This window comes from Haliaeetus albicilla, chromosome 8 (genome assembly GCF_947461875.1).
Source record: "Haliaeetus albicilla chromosome 8, bHalAlb1.1, whole genome shotgun sequence".
NCBI classification, from domain to species: domain Eukaryota; kingdom Metazoa; phylum Chordata; class Aves; order Accipitriformes; family Accipitridae; genus Haliaeetus; species Haliaeetus albicilla.
In genome coordinates, this window is record NC_091490.1 from 12,290,494 (window position 1) to 12,306,559 (window position 16,066).

At 60.5% G+C, this 16,066-nt stretch overlaps 3 protein-coding genes across 4 annotated transcripts in view; 1 reads left to right on the forward strand and 2 right to left on the reverse strand.

The window, feature by feature from the left end:
• Positions 1–600: 600 nt before the first annotated feature.
• Positions 601–7,427, reverse strand: ATP6V0B (ATPase H+ transporting V0 subunit b). Its single transcript, XM_069788922.1, has 8 exons — positions 7,277–7,427; positions 4,093–4,141; positions 3,535–3,618; positions 2,991–3,068; positions 2,307–2,376; positions 1,909–1,960; positions 1,304–1,494; positions 601–918 (listed from the first exon to the last, which is right to left on the reverse strand). Exons 1-8 carry the CDS (start codon positions 7,341–7,343, stop codon positions 892–894), a joined length of 618 nt encoding a protein of 205 aa, XP_069645023.1. The 5' UTR covers positions 7,344–7,427; the 3' UTR covers positions 601–891.
• Positions 7,428–7,687: 260 nt separating this feature from the next.
• DPH2 (diphthamide biosynthesis 2) lies at positions 7,688–10,295 on the forward strand. Its single transcript, XM_069788921.1, has 6 exons — positions 7,688–7,870; positions 7,961–8,073; positions 8,246–8,466; positions 8,660–9,298; positions 9,442–9,627; positions 9,724–10,295. Exons 1-6 carry the CDS (start codon positions 7,730–7,732, stop codon positions 9,852–9,854), a joined length of 1,431 nt encoding a protein of 476 aa, XP_069645022.1. The 5' UTR covers positions 7,688–7,729; the 3' UTR covers positions 9,855–10,295.
• A 504-nt stretch (positions 10,296–10,799) lies between these two features.
• Positions 10,800–16,066, reverse strand: part of IPO13 (importin 13) — a 32,676-nt gene continuing 27,409 nt past the window's right edge. The window contains exons 16-20 of one of the 2 annotated variants that reach the window (XM_069788919.1): positions 12,270–12,336; positions 12,039–12,097; positions 11,823–11,912; positions 11,487–11,668; positions 10,800–11,370 (exon numbers count right to left, since the gene is read on the reverse strand). In XM_069788919.1, the coding sequence (XP_069645020.1) occupies positions 11,271–11,370; positions 11,487–11,668; positions 11,823–11,912; positions 12,039–12,097; positions 12,270–12,336 (498 nt within the window). In that variant the 3' untranslated portion in view covers positions 10,800–11,270. The remainder of the gene's footprint in view (positions 11,371–11,486; positions 11,669–11,822; positions 11,913–12,038; positions 12,098–12,269; positions 12,337–16,066) is intronic. The other variant, XM_069788920.1, reaches the window with a different exon arrangement.

Here is a 16,066-nt window from a genome sequence, read left to right on the forward strand (position 1 = left end):
CCACCCCTGGGACCTCTACCAGGGCCTCCCTGGGACAGAGGGGCACTGCAGACTGGAGAGCCCCAGCACCCAGCAGCACCCAACCAACAGTCACACAAGGGAGCTGCTGGCTGGAGGACAGCCTTCAGAGGGGCAAAAGCTTTGCTCCTTTGCCCTTCTGGTGCTGCCCAGCTGCACAATGGGTCTACGGACACGGTGTACACTCCCTCTGCATTAGACTACCTGGATGGGAGCCGAAAGGCCCAAACCAGCTTGCGCCTGTGCCTCCAGCACGCCTCGCATGGGGCAGCACCAGTGCTGGCAGGAGCCTGGCAGAGGCAGCGCTGAGCTGCCTGCTGCCTGCTCCAGTAGCCTCCTACCTGTTCCAGGCTGCAAAGTAGAGCTCCAGTGTTCCCACAGCCCCAAGAGGGCAGCCTCTTGCAGGCTGAGCAGGCAGCAGGGTTAACCCCACACAGGGAGGGCACCACCAGGATCCTGGGGCAGGACAGGGGCTTTGCCAGAGGCACAGAGGGGAATCTCCAAGCAAGGGGTCAGCCCAAATCAGCACTTGCTCTCTGCAAGCCTCCCCAGCATGCGTAGGGCAGAGGAAGAGCTGCATCCTTGGACGAGAACCATATTTATTTCACGGACACAGAATTGCACTGGTGGTTGATTTTACACACACCGGGAACACGCAGCAGCAGCAGGGCCCCGCGGGCTGGCCCAGGCTGCTGGGGGCAGAATTCACACAAATTTGTTTCTTCTGAGGGGCCGACTGATCTGCAGGACTGGGCTCTACACAGCCGCACTCCCGCCGCCGGGCAGCTCCCGCCCCAATCAAGGCTAGAAACATTAAATAAGTATATACAGCACCTCTTGGGGCAGGCTGGAACAGGCTGGGTGCGACAGGGCTCAGTTGCCCATTTTTACTTTAGATGTCTAGAAATAAAGAAGAGAGGTTAGGCCGTGCCCCACAAACCCCAGCCCAGCACCCCAGTCCCACCCAAGCACCCCGGGACAGTCCAGAAGCTGCAGACAGCTTATCAGCCCCACCGATAAGACATGAGCATCACACAGGTTGCACCCAAGGTGACACCGTCTGTGACAGTTGCTCAGAGGGGCCATCAAAAGAGTTCGCACTGCTGCAAATAGGCACGGTACGCTGTGGGGAGAGCTGTGCCACCCCAAACCTTGCGAGCAGCCTCCCCATCCCAATGCAGAGGATTGTGCTGGAGCCCAGGTGTGTCTCCCTGGAGCTGAAGAGCACCCAGGGTGACAGGCATCTGGTGCTCACATAAGCCTGGTAGCCCCAGGAGGAAGGTACCTGCAGGATAGCAACGATGACCCCAAACAGCCCTATGGCACTGCCAAAGATCTCCACAATCAGGATCTTGACAAAGAGGCTGGCGTTCTGGGCATCAGCCAAGGCAGCCCCGCTGCCCACGATGCCCACACAGACCCCACAGAAGAGATTGCATAACCCCACGGTCAGGCCAGCCCCAAACATGGAAAAACCTGTGAGAGAGGAAAAGTGCAAGAGCAGGGGGTAAACCCCTTCTACCTGCACCCCAGCCATGCTGCAGCAGCTCTGCCTTGAGGTGACAGAAGACCCAGAGCTGCCAAGCACCAGCAACATCCTCCTGTCTGGGGAGCAGGACCACTCCAAGGTGTGCCCCAGCTCCCACAGCGCCAGCCCAGCAGAGGTGACAGCAATCTGCTGCCACCTGAGGGAGGAGCAGTGCTGCTGCTGGGCAGCACAGCACAGCTGGGTGCAGGAGGGCCTCGAGAAGGTTAACTAAAAAGCTGCTTTTTGGCAGAAGAGTCATATGGCCTTCAGACACCTGCAGCAAGCCACTGCCGGTCAGAAGGCGGAGGTGAGGGTGTGGCAATGCTCACACCGACTGGCACCAGGGACCGAGCAGTCCTTACCTGCGTGGTAGTTCCTGGCTCCAATCGTCTCTGGAGTGACTGCAGAGAAAGGCTGAGAGAAGGAAAGTACAGGGCCTGGGTTAGTGGCAAGTCCCTGGTTTCTGGGACAGGTACCTGTCCCTGATACGGCAGCCACATTTTGGCCAGAACTGGTCCCTGACTCCATGTCCCTGGGTGGCTTCATGACACCTGCCTTGTGCATGCTCCCCCAACCCACTCTTCCAAGTGGACAGGGGCCACCACACAGACCATCACCACAGCGACTCCCAGGGGCACAACAGTGTCCAAAGTCCACACAGGGCCACCGCTCATAACACTGGCCCATGCCCGGCTGCCCATCCCCACCGTAGCCCTGAGGCCGGCGCAAGGCTGGCAGGGCAGCCCAGGTCCTCCCATACCTCAGCCATGTTACTGATGACGATTGCCATGATGATCCCGTAAATGGCCACAGCCTCGCAGAAAATGATGCTGTGGGAGAAAAGCAAAGTCTGAGCACAGTGTCCCAGGCTCTGCCCCGCCCCAAGCAGCCCCCGCCACTTCATGCCCAGCCAGCCAGCCAGCCAGCCAGCAGCCACCCACAGTCTCATTTGACCCTGTCCCACTGCCGCCAAGGGCAGAAAGGCAGTCCAGCCTACCCACTGTTTTCCTCTCAAACAAGGGGGAGCTGCCAAACATGAAAGCTGGGTGCTGGTCATGCTGTGCCACCGAAGTAAGCTGTGATGGCCCTGTGGGAAGCAGGCCCAGGGAGCCCTGCCCTCCACCAGCCCCCTTCTGCTCCTTCGGGGAAGGGCTGTGCAAGGTCTGGCCAGGGGAACCCTCGCCTGGGTCAGGAAGTGTGATCTCAGGGTGTTTGTTTTGAGCACACTGGGCTCATTCACTGCATGATATCACGCAATGACTCTTCAAAGCAGCGCTCTGGCTCCTTTAGGGCTCTTTGTTTTGAAAGCAAAGAGCATCAGCAGGTCAGTGAGGAACGGTCTGCCAGCAGCGCCCAGTTAGAGGCAAGACAGGAGCCTCTGCACTGGGCTGGGACCTGCCCCGCTCAGGCACAGCATGAGCACTAACCCCAGGTCCGTGCTTACCTGACCAGGTTCTTGGTTTTGATCCGAGGGGCTTTGACTCCACCACCGATGATGCTGGAGCCTGTGATGTAAATCCCCCTGTGGCAGACAAGGGTGGTTGGTGGAGGGTCTGGCACTCGCAGAAGGATTCAATAGGGAAACCAGGATCTTCCAGCTGAGCAAAGAATTGGGCATGCAGCTGGGGGACACTGCAGACTTAGCCTGTCCACCCCCAGGGTACAAGTGGTCCCAGGCTCCACCACCTACACCAACAGAACTGCTGGGGCACAAGAGCCACCACTGCACAGCCTGGACTCAGGGGTACAGCTTCTAGAGAGCCAAGGACATCCCTGTCTCTCCACTGCCATTGCAGGCTGCAAGGTGGTCTGCCTAGACCCCCCCAGGAGCCCAGCAACCTGGCCTCACTGCTGTGGTGACCCACAGAGCTCCACACCCCTGCATGGACACGCTGTTCTGCCCCTGCCCTGCTGTGGGGAAACCACAGTGTGTACACAGCTACCGAGGTGGGACAGCAGGAGCCCGCTGAAGAGCTAGCCCCACTCACCAGGCAGCTCCCACCACGGATAGGGAGATGGCCAGGCCAATGCCCAGGTTGGACCACATGAAGGGTGAGGTCTCCGTCAGGAACCTGGAAAAGAAGTGCCCCGAATTAGCACACAGACTGACCCCCGCCCCCCAGTCATGGGGCACAGCCCCAAAACAGGTACGCCCCTACCCGATCATGCAGCCCAAGATGGGTTGGGCATTGCCAGACAGTAGGACACCAGAGCCTCTCTCTGCCAGCCAGCAACCCAGGACCCTCACCCGCATGGACCAAGACCTTCCTCCCAAACCCTCACTGTGAAGGTGAAGGCTGGGCTGGGAGAGGGGGTGGGAAGGGCAGTGATGGCTGCACCAGGACCCTATATGGAACCAGCCACACGGGCTGCATCTATCCCACCTCATGGGGAGCAGAGGCCCTGCTCACTGTAGCTCTTGCTGCTCTACGATGCAGGGACTACTGCCCGTCGCTCAAAAGCGAGTGCTATTCCCTGCAGGCACTACTAACACTGCCCACCTCCTCACACAGTCCTGAGGATGCCGGTATTTACAGGGAACTCACCAGGCCACATCAAAGCGGAACCCCAGGTCAAATATTGTGTAGCAGATCCCTGGAAAGCAAGAGTGACATGGGAACCTTCAGACAGGCACCAGCTACCAGCCCAGTGTTGCCATTTCCTCCCCTACCTGCGAAGCCCCGGGTCAGAGGCCCCAGGGCACAGCACAGTATGTAGGAGGGTTACTGGGAGGACTGGCTCAGGCATGTAGAGCTGTGGGGCAGGGTGCCCCCCCGCAAAGTCCCATCCCAGTGATCCCAGCGCTCCCACATCATCGCAGGACAGACAGCCCAGACTTGTGATATTCCCAGACCCCATCTCAGTCTTTGCCTAGAAGAGGATTATGGTGGTTGTTGCACCCATTTTCTGTTCCCTAACCCTGCTGAGCACGCACAGGCCATGCTGGGCTACAGGGGCTCAAGGGCAACCCACAGCCCTTTGTCCCAGCACCATCTCCATCCACAACATCCAATGGTTCACCTCCACTGGAGAGCCACGGCATCGGATGACCATCTGTGAGGTCTTCTCTCTCACAGGGGAGGTGAGAGGAGCAATGCTGTGTGCCCTGGCTGACCATCACATGCTGCTCCGTCACCATCTCACCAGGGTCTGTGCGGCTCACCAGGAGCCCATCAACACCAGAAGCTGCAGCTGCCCCCCAGCACCTCCCTCTCCAAGGCTGTGGACGTTCCAAGATGTGCCTGCCGTCCTCAGCATTTCTCCCAGAGTTAGTTATTTCCAGAGAAATTTGTACTCCAACACAGGCAGGAGACACCAAAGCGCAGCCCTGAGAAACCCAGAAAAGCCCTTCCTTTCTAGGGAGGGATTACAAGGACAGCTCGCCCTGCTGTACCCGAGTGCTCCTCTCTCTTGTTGAATCACAGCTGGGAGTCACACTCAGCAGCCCTGTGCAGCCCAAGCACACGCAGAGGTGCTCGCACCAAAATCCAGCCTTGCTCTGAGCTTGTGAGCAGGAAACATGGCTGCAGACCAGAAGAGACACTTGCTCTTTGCATGCCTCATGGTGTGCAGCTGGAAAAGAGAGGATGACCTGGCCCTAAGGAACAGATAAGCACAGGCAGTGTGGCACTGTCTGTTTCACACCAGATAAACGGGGGAAGGGACAGGCTCTACTGACTGGAGCCACTGGCTGTGTGACACGGACCCACTGTATGGCTGAGAAAAAGTTGAAAGTGGAGGCTTCTGAAATACTTAAAAGCAGCAGAGAGGTCACTGCACACATCCCGCTGCTCCCTTCTCCCCAGAGTCACAGCCTGGAGGCAGAGGGTGATGGCAAGCCAGCAATGTGCCCGGCAGCAATACGGGGGCAGGACTGCGTGCCCCAGGTCGCAGGAGCCGCTCCCTGCCCATCACCAAGACCTGCAGGAGGACTTATCCTATGGGAGGGCCTCAGTGCTGCAGCGTAGGGAGACCCGCCAGCCTCACAGCAGAGATGTCCCTATGGGATAAACACCTCCGCGTGCAACTTGGGGCTCAGCACCCTGTGTACTGGGAGAACATACAAGCACTGCCAGGCAAGCCAGCCCTGAAATGGGAAGTGGTAATGCTGGTCACTCCTCCCACCCGCAGAATCGAGGTGCCCCGCTTCCCTGCAGAAACACATGCAAATGAAGAACGGTGCCGCCACAGCCAGGGAGCACAGGCCACATCCCAGCCCACACGCCTGGCAACCTTCAGGGATGATCTCTATGGTGCTGGGCCTGGCTGGTCTGTGACTTGTGTTTTGGCTTTGCTGCTTGGCTGGCAGAGCAGAAACTGAACCCAGCCAGCCTCAGCTGCCCCCACTCCCCAGGAGTGGTAAGGAAGAGCTACAACCAGCTCAGGGCAGATCCTCAGGGCACCTTCCATCTCTTCAAGAGCAGGTGTAGCCTTGGATTCATATACAAAAGAAACAGGGCAAAGGACGCTTTCCTGTGAGCTCTGGCTCCCAGCCCTGCAGCCAGAAGGACAGAAAAGAGTCTCCTCTTGCTTCTGGCAAGAAGACCGGAGCACCAAAGCAGGGCTCAGGACAAGGAGGGAAAGCACAAAGAGGCACCACCACAACATTGCGCAGAGTGAGACCGTTTCCTGCTCATGCCTTCCCCAAAAAGGGATTGCAACAGGGCAAGGGAAGTTAAGGGCATCTGGGCTCAGTTTGTCGAGATTTTCCGACAGTCTCAAGTTTGCAGCATGCATCTGCACTGGCGTGAGCCACATGATTCAGAAAGCCCAGTAAGGCAGCCCTGGGCCTGGCACTGGGTTCATCAGGCCCTGGAAACACGAGGGAGTGAGACACCCTTCACTTCTGACTCGGTCTCTCCCCTCACCCAAACGCTGAGGTGAGGTGACGCAAGGTCTCCCTAGCCTCTGCCTGGCTCGCGGTCACTTCACTCTGCGCTGAAAGAGGAAATAACCAGCAGCTCCAGCACAAAATCTTCCCACTACTTCTTGGGCATTAAATCCATCCTCAGTGCTGCTGAGCCCAATGCCATCAGCAGCAGAGCCTGGGCTGCAACAAGCTGCAACATAACCATGCACCAGCTCTGCAATCATCCGGACCAACTTGCACGTTTCCTTATGCTGCCACAGCTTGGCAAAGCAGGAGGGCGATCTCCTCCGTCCAGGAGACATCAACTGTCACCATCTGAAAAACCGGGCGCCTGCCTTCACCTCCCCTGATCCGCCAAATCCAAACACAACCCTTGACTGGCACCAGCACCTTTCCGCTCTCACACACACAGATAAGCAAATCAACTCCTCAAGCCGGACAGGCTCCGAGCGCTGAAAGCTGCACGTCCAATGGCAGCTGACGGTTACACAGCGCTGCTGGGGTTCCAAACCCTCCGAGGGAGCAGCTCAAAGCACCCGGGGGGAGTAACATCGAGGCTGAGGAGCCCCACAGCAGCGCTCCCGGTGCCATGGCAGGCCACGGGCCAGCCCTCTTGCTTCTGCCCGTGAGCAGCTCAGCGCACCGGGCGACCGACAACGTTGCACCCCCTCGAACCCCCGCCTTCCTTTTCCACGCCACAGCACACACACCCCCCCCGCCAGCCCTCCTCCGGCAAGGGAGCAGCCAGCACGGACGCAAGCCCGAACGCCGGTCTCCCCCTCACGCCCACCGCCCCCTCTGCCGGCCCCGTGACCCCCAGCCCCTCCGCCCCCAGTCCCGGTCCCGGTCCCGGCGCTGACCGACGCCCAGCAGCGTGGTCCAGAAGGCGAGGCCGAGCCCCGAGTAGAGCAACGCGAGCCCCGTCATGGCGGCAGCGGCGCGGGACGGAGCGGAGCGAGCGGGCCGGCCGGGAGCGCGTCACCTGACCCGCGCGGGACACGTGAGCGGAACCGCAGCGCCCGAGCGGAAAGAGCGTAACCGCTTCCACCGCGCCCGCTCATTGGCTGGCCGGCCTGACAGCCGCCAGAGAACTACATAGACCGTAACGCACCGCGACGAGCGCTTCTTGCCATTGGCTGCCCTTCCCCGCTCCGCCCTGCCGTGAAGCGCGATAGGCCCCGCTCTATCAGGGGCGGGATTTCCGAGAACGGGAGGGGGCGGTGCGGAGTTCTCATTGGCCGGCTCCGCGCCCCAGCCCGGAAGCGGGCGCAGGGGTACCGCGTGGCGGGCCTGACCTCCGACCCCGCGGCGCCATGGCAACGGCCTTCAGCAGCGACGGGGAGGCCGCGCTGCGGCGGGAGCTGGGCCCGGCGGCGGCGCCGCGGGGGGACCTCGACGGCTTCTACGAGATGGGCCGCGCCGCCGCCTTCGTGCGGGGCGGCGGGTTCCGCAAGGTGAGCGGGGCCGGGGGTGGAGCAGGGCCGGGGGCTGCGGGCCGCCCCTCCCCGCGGCCTCACCGCCTGCCTCCCCTGGTCACCCCCCAGGTCGCCCTCCAGTTCCCCGACGAGCTCCTGGCGGACGCGGCGGCGGTGGCGGCCCGGATGGAGGCGGCGACGGGCGCCGAGATGTACGTCCTAGGAGACACCACGTACGGCAGGTCGGTGTGGGGCCGCGGGGGGTGTCCCGGGGCTCCTCCGCGGGCAGGAGTGGGGGCGGAACGGCCCTGGCAGGGCCGAGGGCCGGAGCTGCCCGGGCTGGGGCCGGCGGTGCCAGGGAGGAGGAAGAGCTGCGGGGCGCAGAGCCCGTCTGACAGTGGGTCCTCCCCGCAGCTGCTGTGTGGACGAAGTGGCCGCCGAGCACGCGGGTGCCGAGGCGGTGCTGCACTACGGCCCAGCCTGCCTCAGTCCCTGCGGAAAGCTACCGGTGCTGCACATCTTCGGGCAGCAGCCCCTGGACATCGGGCGTTGCGCAGAGGCCTTCCGGGAGCTCTACCCCAACCGGCAGAGCCGTGTGGTGGTGCTGAACGATGTGGTCTATGCCCATGCGATGGGTGAGTGCTCTGGGGCAGGGAGGGAGTCTCTGGCAGTGCTCAGAGCTCTGCAGAGCTGCCAGGGGCACAGGCAGCAGCAGGCAGTCAGTCCCCAGCCTTGATTTCTGTCCTTTCCTCTCTCCTGATCTGCTGTCCCACCTTCTGCAGGACAGGCCTGCGGCCATGTTTCGTTCTCACTGCTCTCTCCCTTCAGGTGAGCTGGAGCAGCAGTTGTGCCCTGAGTACCCTAATATCGTCTTCTCCAGGGTGGTGTGTGAGGACCCTCCTGGCCCCACGCCACGTGGGGAGGTGCGGCAGTTTGGTCGCCAGTTCCTGGTGGAGGCACCAGGAGGGTTGCAGGACTGCTCCATGTTCTACGTGGGAGCCGAGGGCCTAGCCCTCACCAGCTTCATGCTGACCTGGAACTGCTGTCCCTTCAGCTCCTTTGACCCTGCCACAGGCTGCGGCCGCCACGAGACCCTCAATGTCAACCGGGCCCTGATGCGACGCCTCTACCTGGTGGAGCGGGCCCGGGACGCCCGTGTGGTGGGCATCCTGGTGGGCACCCTTGGCGTGGTGGGCTACTTGGCTGTGCTGCAGCACCTCCGGGAGCTTCTGCGCCGGGCCGGCAAGCGCAGCTACACGCTGGCTGTGGGGAAGCCGAACCCTGCCAAGCTGGCCAACTTCCTGGAGGTGGACGTCTTTGTCCTGGTAGCCTGTGCTCAGAACTCCCTGCTGGACTCCAGTGACTTCTACCGGCCCGTTGTGACGCCATATGAGCTGGAGCTGGCCTGTAACCCAGCCCGTGAATGGACAGGGAACTACCTCACCAATTTCCGAGACCTGCTGCCAGGTAACAGCTGGAAACCAGCTGCCCAACACCCTCCCGGGGTGTGTCCTGCCCTGCTCCCCTGCCTGGAGGCTGTGGTTGCCCCAGCTCTGCACCGGCTGGGGGATAGACACGAGCACCAGGCTAACGTGACCGTTTCCCCACAGGTGCCTGCGCGCACGTTGAGCTCCCACCGGCCATCCCTGCAGCGGAGGCTGTTCCCGACATCTCACTGATCACGGGGGAGCTGCGCGCCACTCAGCTCTGCGATCCTCCGGCTTCCCAGCTGCCCACCAGCACCACCCTGGCCTGCAGGGACCAGACGTGGGCCCTCACGGAAATCAGCCCTGCTGGTTCGTGATTTGTTTTCATGGTGGGGCTGAGCCCTGGTACAGGGGCAGTGCCGTCTCCCTGCTCCCGGTAACAATTCCCTTTCTCTCTCCTTCCAGCCTCCTTCCTGGAGTCTCGCAGCTGGCGGGGCCTGGAGCAGCAGCTGGGGCAGACGCCCGTCTCCAAGGCTGTGCCGGGCCGACGAGGGATTGCCATTGCCTATGAGGATGAGGGGCGTGAGCAACCCTGATTCGGCAGCAGCATTGGCACCCAGCCAGGAGCAGGGCCGTGTGGAGGCCCAGGCATTGCCTGCCACTGAGTGTTGGACCCGTGAGGGTCTCACAAGGGTCCGGACCTGCCACCTGCTGGCCCCACACTGGCTGCAGCCTTGGACCAGTAGTGCCGCGGTGGGAGAGCAGGAGTTGGGTGTGTGTTCGGGGATGCCTGTGGCACCCTGGAGTTCATGGCTGGGGCAGCAGCCGGGCCAGGAGAGGTACTTGGCCCAGACCCGGCCTCCGAGGGCTCCCCAGTCCAGGGCAGCTTTGGCCCTACATGGAAAGGTCATAGCTTCACAGGAGCTAACAGCACCAGGACTCGAGGCTTTTGTGGGCTACTGCTGCTAACTAACTAAAGTTGAATTGAAAAGGACTTGTGAGTGAAATGTTTTCTAGCATAAAAAACATGGACTCAGGAGCGCAGACAGGGGTGATACCAGGTGTCCCAGAGTGAAAACACAGATCATGGTGCCCACTTGGGGAGTGCAGTCCTGTGCGTCAGCTAAAACCAGCCCGAGAGAACAGAAAACCAGAACTGGGACCCCCAGAAATGAAAGCATGTTCGCAGGCTGGGCTGGGGAACTAAGGCAAAGGGGAGAGGGCTCCGAGCATGAGCAAGCCCCTTGCCTGCTCTGATGAACACGAGTGGGGTGCAGACATCCTGTGCTGCAGGGTGGACCCTGCTTTTGGCAGGTATGGAGTCTGGCCCCTCTCGTGTGGGGCAGGACCATTTCTGCTCCATGCCAGGCAGGAGAGCATGGTGAGTGGGGGGGGGACTGGTTTTTGCCATCCCTCCCGAAGCTGGGGGGACAGAAGTTCTTTGAATCATCCCAACCATGATTTAACACCCTCTGCCGGGCTCTTCCCCAGAGGTAAGGGGTAGACAGAGTCCAGGCACCGCAATAATGACAGCCACAACATAGAAATATTCTTAATATAATTAGGTGCAGGGCCTCCCCCCTCCCAACCACACACATACAAATGAGCAGGGGTGAGCCCCCCCCTGCCCAGCCAGCCACTGCTGCGGGCACAGGGGCAGCCTCCCTGCCACGGGGCACGGGCACCCACGGGGAAGTGCCAAAGAAGGGCTGGTAGCCCAGGCGCGGGGCAGCCCGTGCTGGGTTAGTCCTGCCCAGGCTTCCCCCCATCCCTGTCGCTGCCTCCTGCAGCCGGCACTCCTGTCCCCTGCGAGGGGGGAGCATGCTGGGGGAAACAAAGATGCTGACACCGAGATGCGGCCACCAAATCTAGCTGAGGAGCGTCCCGAGTGGGTTAATTCTAGGTGGAGGGTTATTCTATGAGCCGTACTGCAGCAGGGTGGGGAGGAGGGGGGGACTTCCTTGCGGGGAAGAGCTGGTCTGGGCAAATTGTCCACGGTCCTGGCCAGGTGCTCAGTAGTCTGCTGTGTACTCCGTGCCATGCAGCCCTCGGCACAGCAAGGTGAACTCCTTTACCATCTCCTTCACTCGCCGCTTGTTCACACGCTCTCTGCTAAGACAGAGGGAGGGGACAAACATGAATCGGGAGGGACACGCCAGGCCATGCAGGAGCAGGGGTCATTCCCACCGCAGGTGGGGCACAGCCACCACAAGGAAGGGTGCACGAACCTAAGGATCTGCTGGCTGAAGGTCTCCTTCTGCTCAGGGCTGACACGGGCCGAGGGGAAGCCATCCTGCTGCATGGCCTCCTTGATCCAGACACTCAGGTAGCTGAAGCAGTGTTTGTTCAAGGCAAAGAGGATTTCTGCGAAGTGATCCATGAGGCTGCGGGAAGCCTGGCCACCAATGCCCTGTCACAGAGCAGACAGACCCTACTGAGCCCTGGCATCACCCTGCGTGCACCCACCCATGCTGCCTGGCTCTTTGCCCCTGGGTCCGCAGGGGTGCTGCTCAGGAATAGAGCCCAAAGCTGCCCGGGGAGCCCACGGTCCCGGCGTCTCTCACCTCCAGCACTGCCTGCAGCAGCACTTTCCCGTTCTCATGCACGACCTGTCCCACTGGGGCGATCTCTCCGCAGCGGGGCAGCAGTTCTGTCTGCAACACAGAGTCCAGACCGCTCAGTGCCAAAGCTGGCTCCAGGCTGCAGCACCCTTGCCCAACCTGCAGCCCCACTCCTTCCCTCCCAGCGCTCAGGGGACTGCACGATGCCACAATACTCACAAAAAAGCCACAGGATGCTTTGACAGTTGGGGCCTCGGGGAACTTGAGTGAAAGGACACCTGCAGGTAGGTAGATATTGCTCAGGTTAGCAGCCAGAAACACTGCACGCCATCCCAAATCAGCCCTGTGCTTCCCCAGTTCTTGGCTGGTCTGTGCCTGGCTCTGCAGGAGAAGCAGGCTGGCTTCTCCGCAGAGCGATTTAGAGTGCGTGCCCATGCCCGTGGTACTCACCACACTGAAACACAGCTTTGACATCCAGGTTGCTACACAGGAAGAGGTCCGGCTTCCTTTTCAGAGCCTGCAAGGCACACAGACAGGCAGCATAAACCCAGCGCTGCAGAGGCAGCCAGGAAGCCTCCGAGGAACCCGGTGCCCCAGACAGCCTCTGTCTGGACACACACTTACCTGGGAACACTCATGGTAAACGGCAGATTCACACAGTACAGCAGGAAACCATCACTTTCCCCCCCCCAAGAAAATGTCAATCAAACAGCCAGGCAGTTTACTTTGCTCAGGGACCGCCAGCCCCAGGACCTGAGGATAGATGCCACAGTGTACACACAAATGCTTCAGACACAGAGACAGGACAGGAGCCGCCTGTCCCAATAGAGCAGGACAGGCAGCGGCAGCGCTCCCGGGACAAGGGCAGCCATGCAGGGCCCAGCAGAGACCAGCCACCTCTGTGGTTTGCTCCTCTCCTCTTGAAGATGCTGGCATCCCTGGGGTCACAGCAACCGGTTCGAGCAGTAACCCCACACTGGACCAGCGGCTCGCTCTGCTTGGGCTCCGGGCACAGGTGACAACGAGACGCCAACATTGCTTGGCAGCTCCTGAGCCAAACCTGAGATCAGAAAAGCTTTGGGGTTTTTTTCTGCTGCACAGTGATCCCACCGGCCTCTGTGGGGGTCAAGCGCCGCTGCTGGGGACGCCCTGAGCTGTGGCACCTCATGCAGTGGCTTGGTCCCCCCTGGGCTGGCACTGGGCAGTTGCTGGATGGAAATGTTTCAGCCTGCACCCTCCACTCCATGGGAAGAGTTTCTGCCTTGCCGTGGCGAGCCCTACTACATAAGGCGGTCACATCTGTGCCCTGCCCACCATGCCACCGTGCCAGCTGCTGCGGACCAGCACTGGCGATGGCAGCCATGCTTCCTGTCCTGCTGTCACTGTGACACCAGGGACAGCAGCCACAGCACTGGAGTGGCCCTGCTCTGTGCCTGGAGCTCGGAGAGCAGGATACCGGGCAGGCAGCCCTTGGGCTGAGCTGTGTGCAGGGCCAACTGAGCCTGCTCGCTCCTGGGGATGAAAGCAGGGACAGCTTTCAGCCAGCAGCGCCCAGGATGCATGGCCATCTGCCCACAGCCATGGTCTCTACTTGGAGCAAAACGGACTTATTTCCCACCCCTTCTTCTCCAGGGAAAGCCCACAGCCATCTGCCCAGTGCAGAGAACATATGCTGGAGACCGAGAAGCTGAGGAGCAGGTTTCAGGGTTACCCCATTTCCTTTCTGACCTTTTGTATCACACGCTGCAAGACAGGACTTGGGTTTGGGCACCAAAGGCATCGCTGTACCAGGCAGAGATGGCACAGTTGCAGGGACCTGCTTCCCTGCTAGATAAAAGCGGAGGAGGCCTTCACAGGGGTTATCAGGGGCCACGGTCTACCTGTGTGTGTATATAGACTGTGCACCATCCCTCCTGACACGCTAGCACCAACATCAGGCGGCTAACTAGTGCCTGGGCAATGGTTTAGAAACACGTCCGCTCATCATGCCTGCTGCTGTCAAGTCAGCCCCATACCAGACAAATGCTTGCAAGACATGTTGTAGTTTTAGCCATAGGAGACTATCCCCGCTGGGGCTCTGGTGCGGGCGCCAGAGCGGTGACCACGAGCCTCTCCCCCAGCACCATGCTGCTTGAGGGCAGCTGGCTCCCGTGATACCACCCAGCTGCAGGTTTCTCTACCCTGCCCATCCAAGGGGCTGGTTTTAACCTGAGTCCAGCACACTGCAAGACTGTTCAGCTGGCACAAGAGTCTTCCAACATGCTCAGGTTGCCACCTACCTGCAGGGTGCTTCTCCCAGCCAAACCAGACCCATGGCAGGCAGATGCCCCCAAACTCTCCTGCAGACTTGCTGCAGCATCTGCTACTCTCTCCGTCAGCGCCACAGTGGAAAGCGTGCCAATATTGGAAAGGCTCCTTCCCATAGGACACCTCCACCAAGGGAGCACAGAGCACAAACCCAATCTGGGCACACATGCACATGCCTAATGTAGACAGATGCTTTTTACCCCCATGAGATGGGGCCCTGTGGAGCTTCTCCCATTAGCAAGCAGCACCAGGTAGGTCCAGCTGCTCTTTCCCAGCACCAAGTACCCTGCTCCAGCCCTGGGGCCTCTTACTGCCAGCCTGTCCTCCCCATCTTCTGCCAGAGCAGCTCTGCTCACATGTTCTGGGATGGGGACAGGTCTTTAAATGCTTTCAAATGTCCCGCCCCATCCTCCACTGCAATTAGGCATTGGCTCTCCGGCGAGGGCTGTCCTGCAGGCTGGCATGGAAAGGACGTCTGGGTTCTTCTCCATGGCAGCTGGGAGACCCCCAGGCAGGTCTTCAGAGCAGGCTCTTCTTCTGTGCCCAGCTCTTCAGAGGCAGGCATGGAAGGGACACTGAACCCCACTTCTCCAGCGGACAGGGGACAGTGGGGGGGCTGCATGGCCAGTTCCTGTAGCTGCCCCGAACACACAGACCAAGCCCTTATGTGCGGCACCACCACCTCTTCCCAGACCACATGCCTGGCAGAGCAGAGCCTCCAGCTTTGGAAAGGGCACATGAGCTTGGCCAGACACCAGGGCCAGGGAGGAGCAGTCAGCCCCTGCCTGACGGGGAGAGGGGATGCCGAGCCCACGTCCTCCACATGGCTCCGACTCTGGCTGGAGCAGGAATGGTGGAGAGCTCCAGGACTGCTGCGTGCAGCCTGGACCAGCCCAAGAAGGGAGGGAGGTGGGGAACGGCGGTGGCTGGGCCATCACAGGTCAGTCCTCCATCTTCTGCCTGGCAAGGCCCCACTTGCTCAGTCTGCTCCTGGGCTCCTGGTCAGGGGAGGTCACTGCAGCACTCCCAAGGTCCATGCCAGCATGGAGCCCTGCCAGGGTGGGTGGATGGATGTGCCTACAGCCACGAGCAGGGAGGCAGGCTGGAGAGCCCCAAAATCCTACCTGCAACTGGGAGCACGCACACTAGCGAAACCCACTGGCCAGGGAGCGGGCAAGAGCTCCTGAACACCAGAACCTTCTGCCTGGGTTTGCAGACGGAGACCCAGGTGCAAGCCCCAACCGCCGCGGCTGTGCGGTCCTGGGCACGGGTGCTCCGGCTGCGCGGGTGGCACTGAGCCCCGCACCCCTTCAGGTGGGATGCTCACCTCGGGCACAGCAGCAGCGATGCTCTGCACTATTCCCAGCACACAATGAAGGTGGGAGGGGAGAGTCTGAGGACAGATCTCAATGCAAAGGGTGCCAGCACCACTCTGTGCAGCCTTACAGCAGACTGGTTATTTTATACTTAGCTTTGAGTAGTAACAATAACTCCAGGGTCTCCAGCATCTGTAAGACATTTTGTTCAAGCCAGCATGCTCTTGTGATCAGCCAGCCATCGTCAGGAGTGGATTGCCAATTAACATGGTGGCAAAACGGTCAGCCACACCGACTGGGCAGCCCCACAGGCTGCAACCAAGCCCAAATAAATATACTGCAAAGTCAAGTGAAATCCTGTCACACAGAGAGATGGCTCCCTGTGAGCTGGTGACAGAGGGCAGATGTGCAAATATCAGGAGGTAGGAGCTGCTTCTGAGTTATCAGAAGGTAGGAGAGTACTTGCTGGCAGAGGGAGAGGACAAAAATCACTGCTGGCAAGGAGAAACCACAGACATTTGAAACAGGGAAGATATTTTCACCAAGGTCATCAACCACAGGAGCAGACGGTCAGGGAAGTGGGAAAGTCTCCACCTTGACACACGCTTGGGTCCAAAGTTGCTG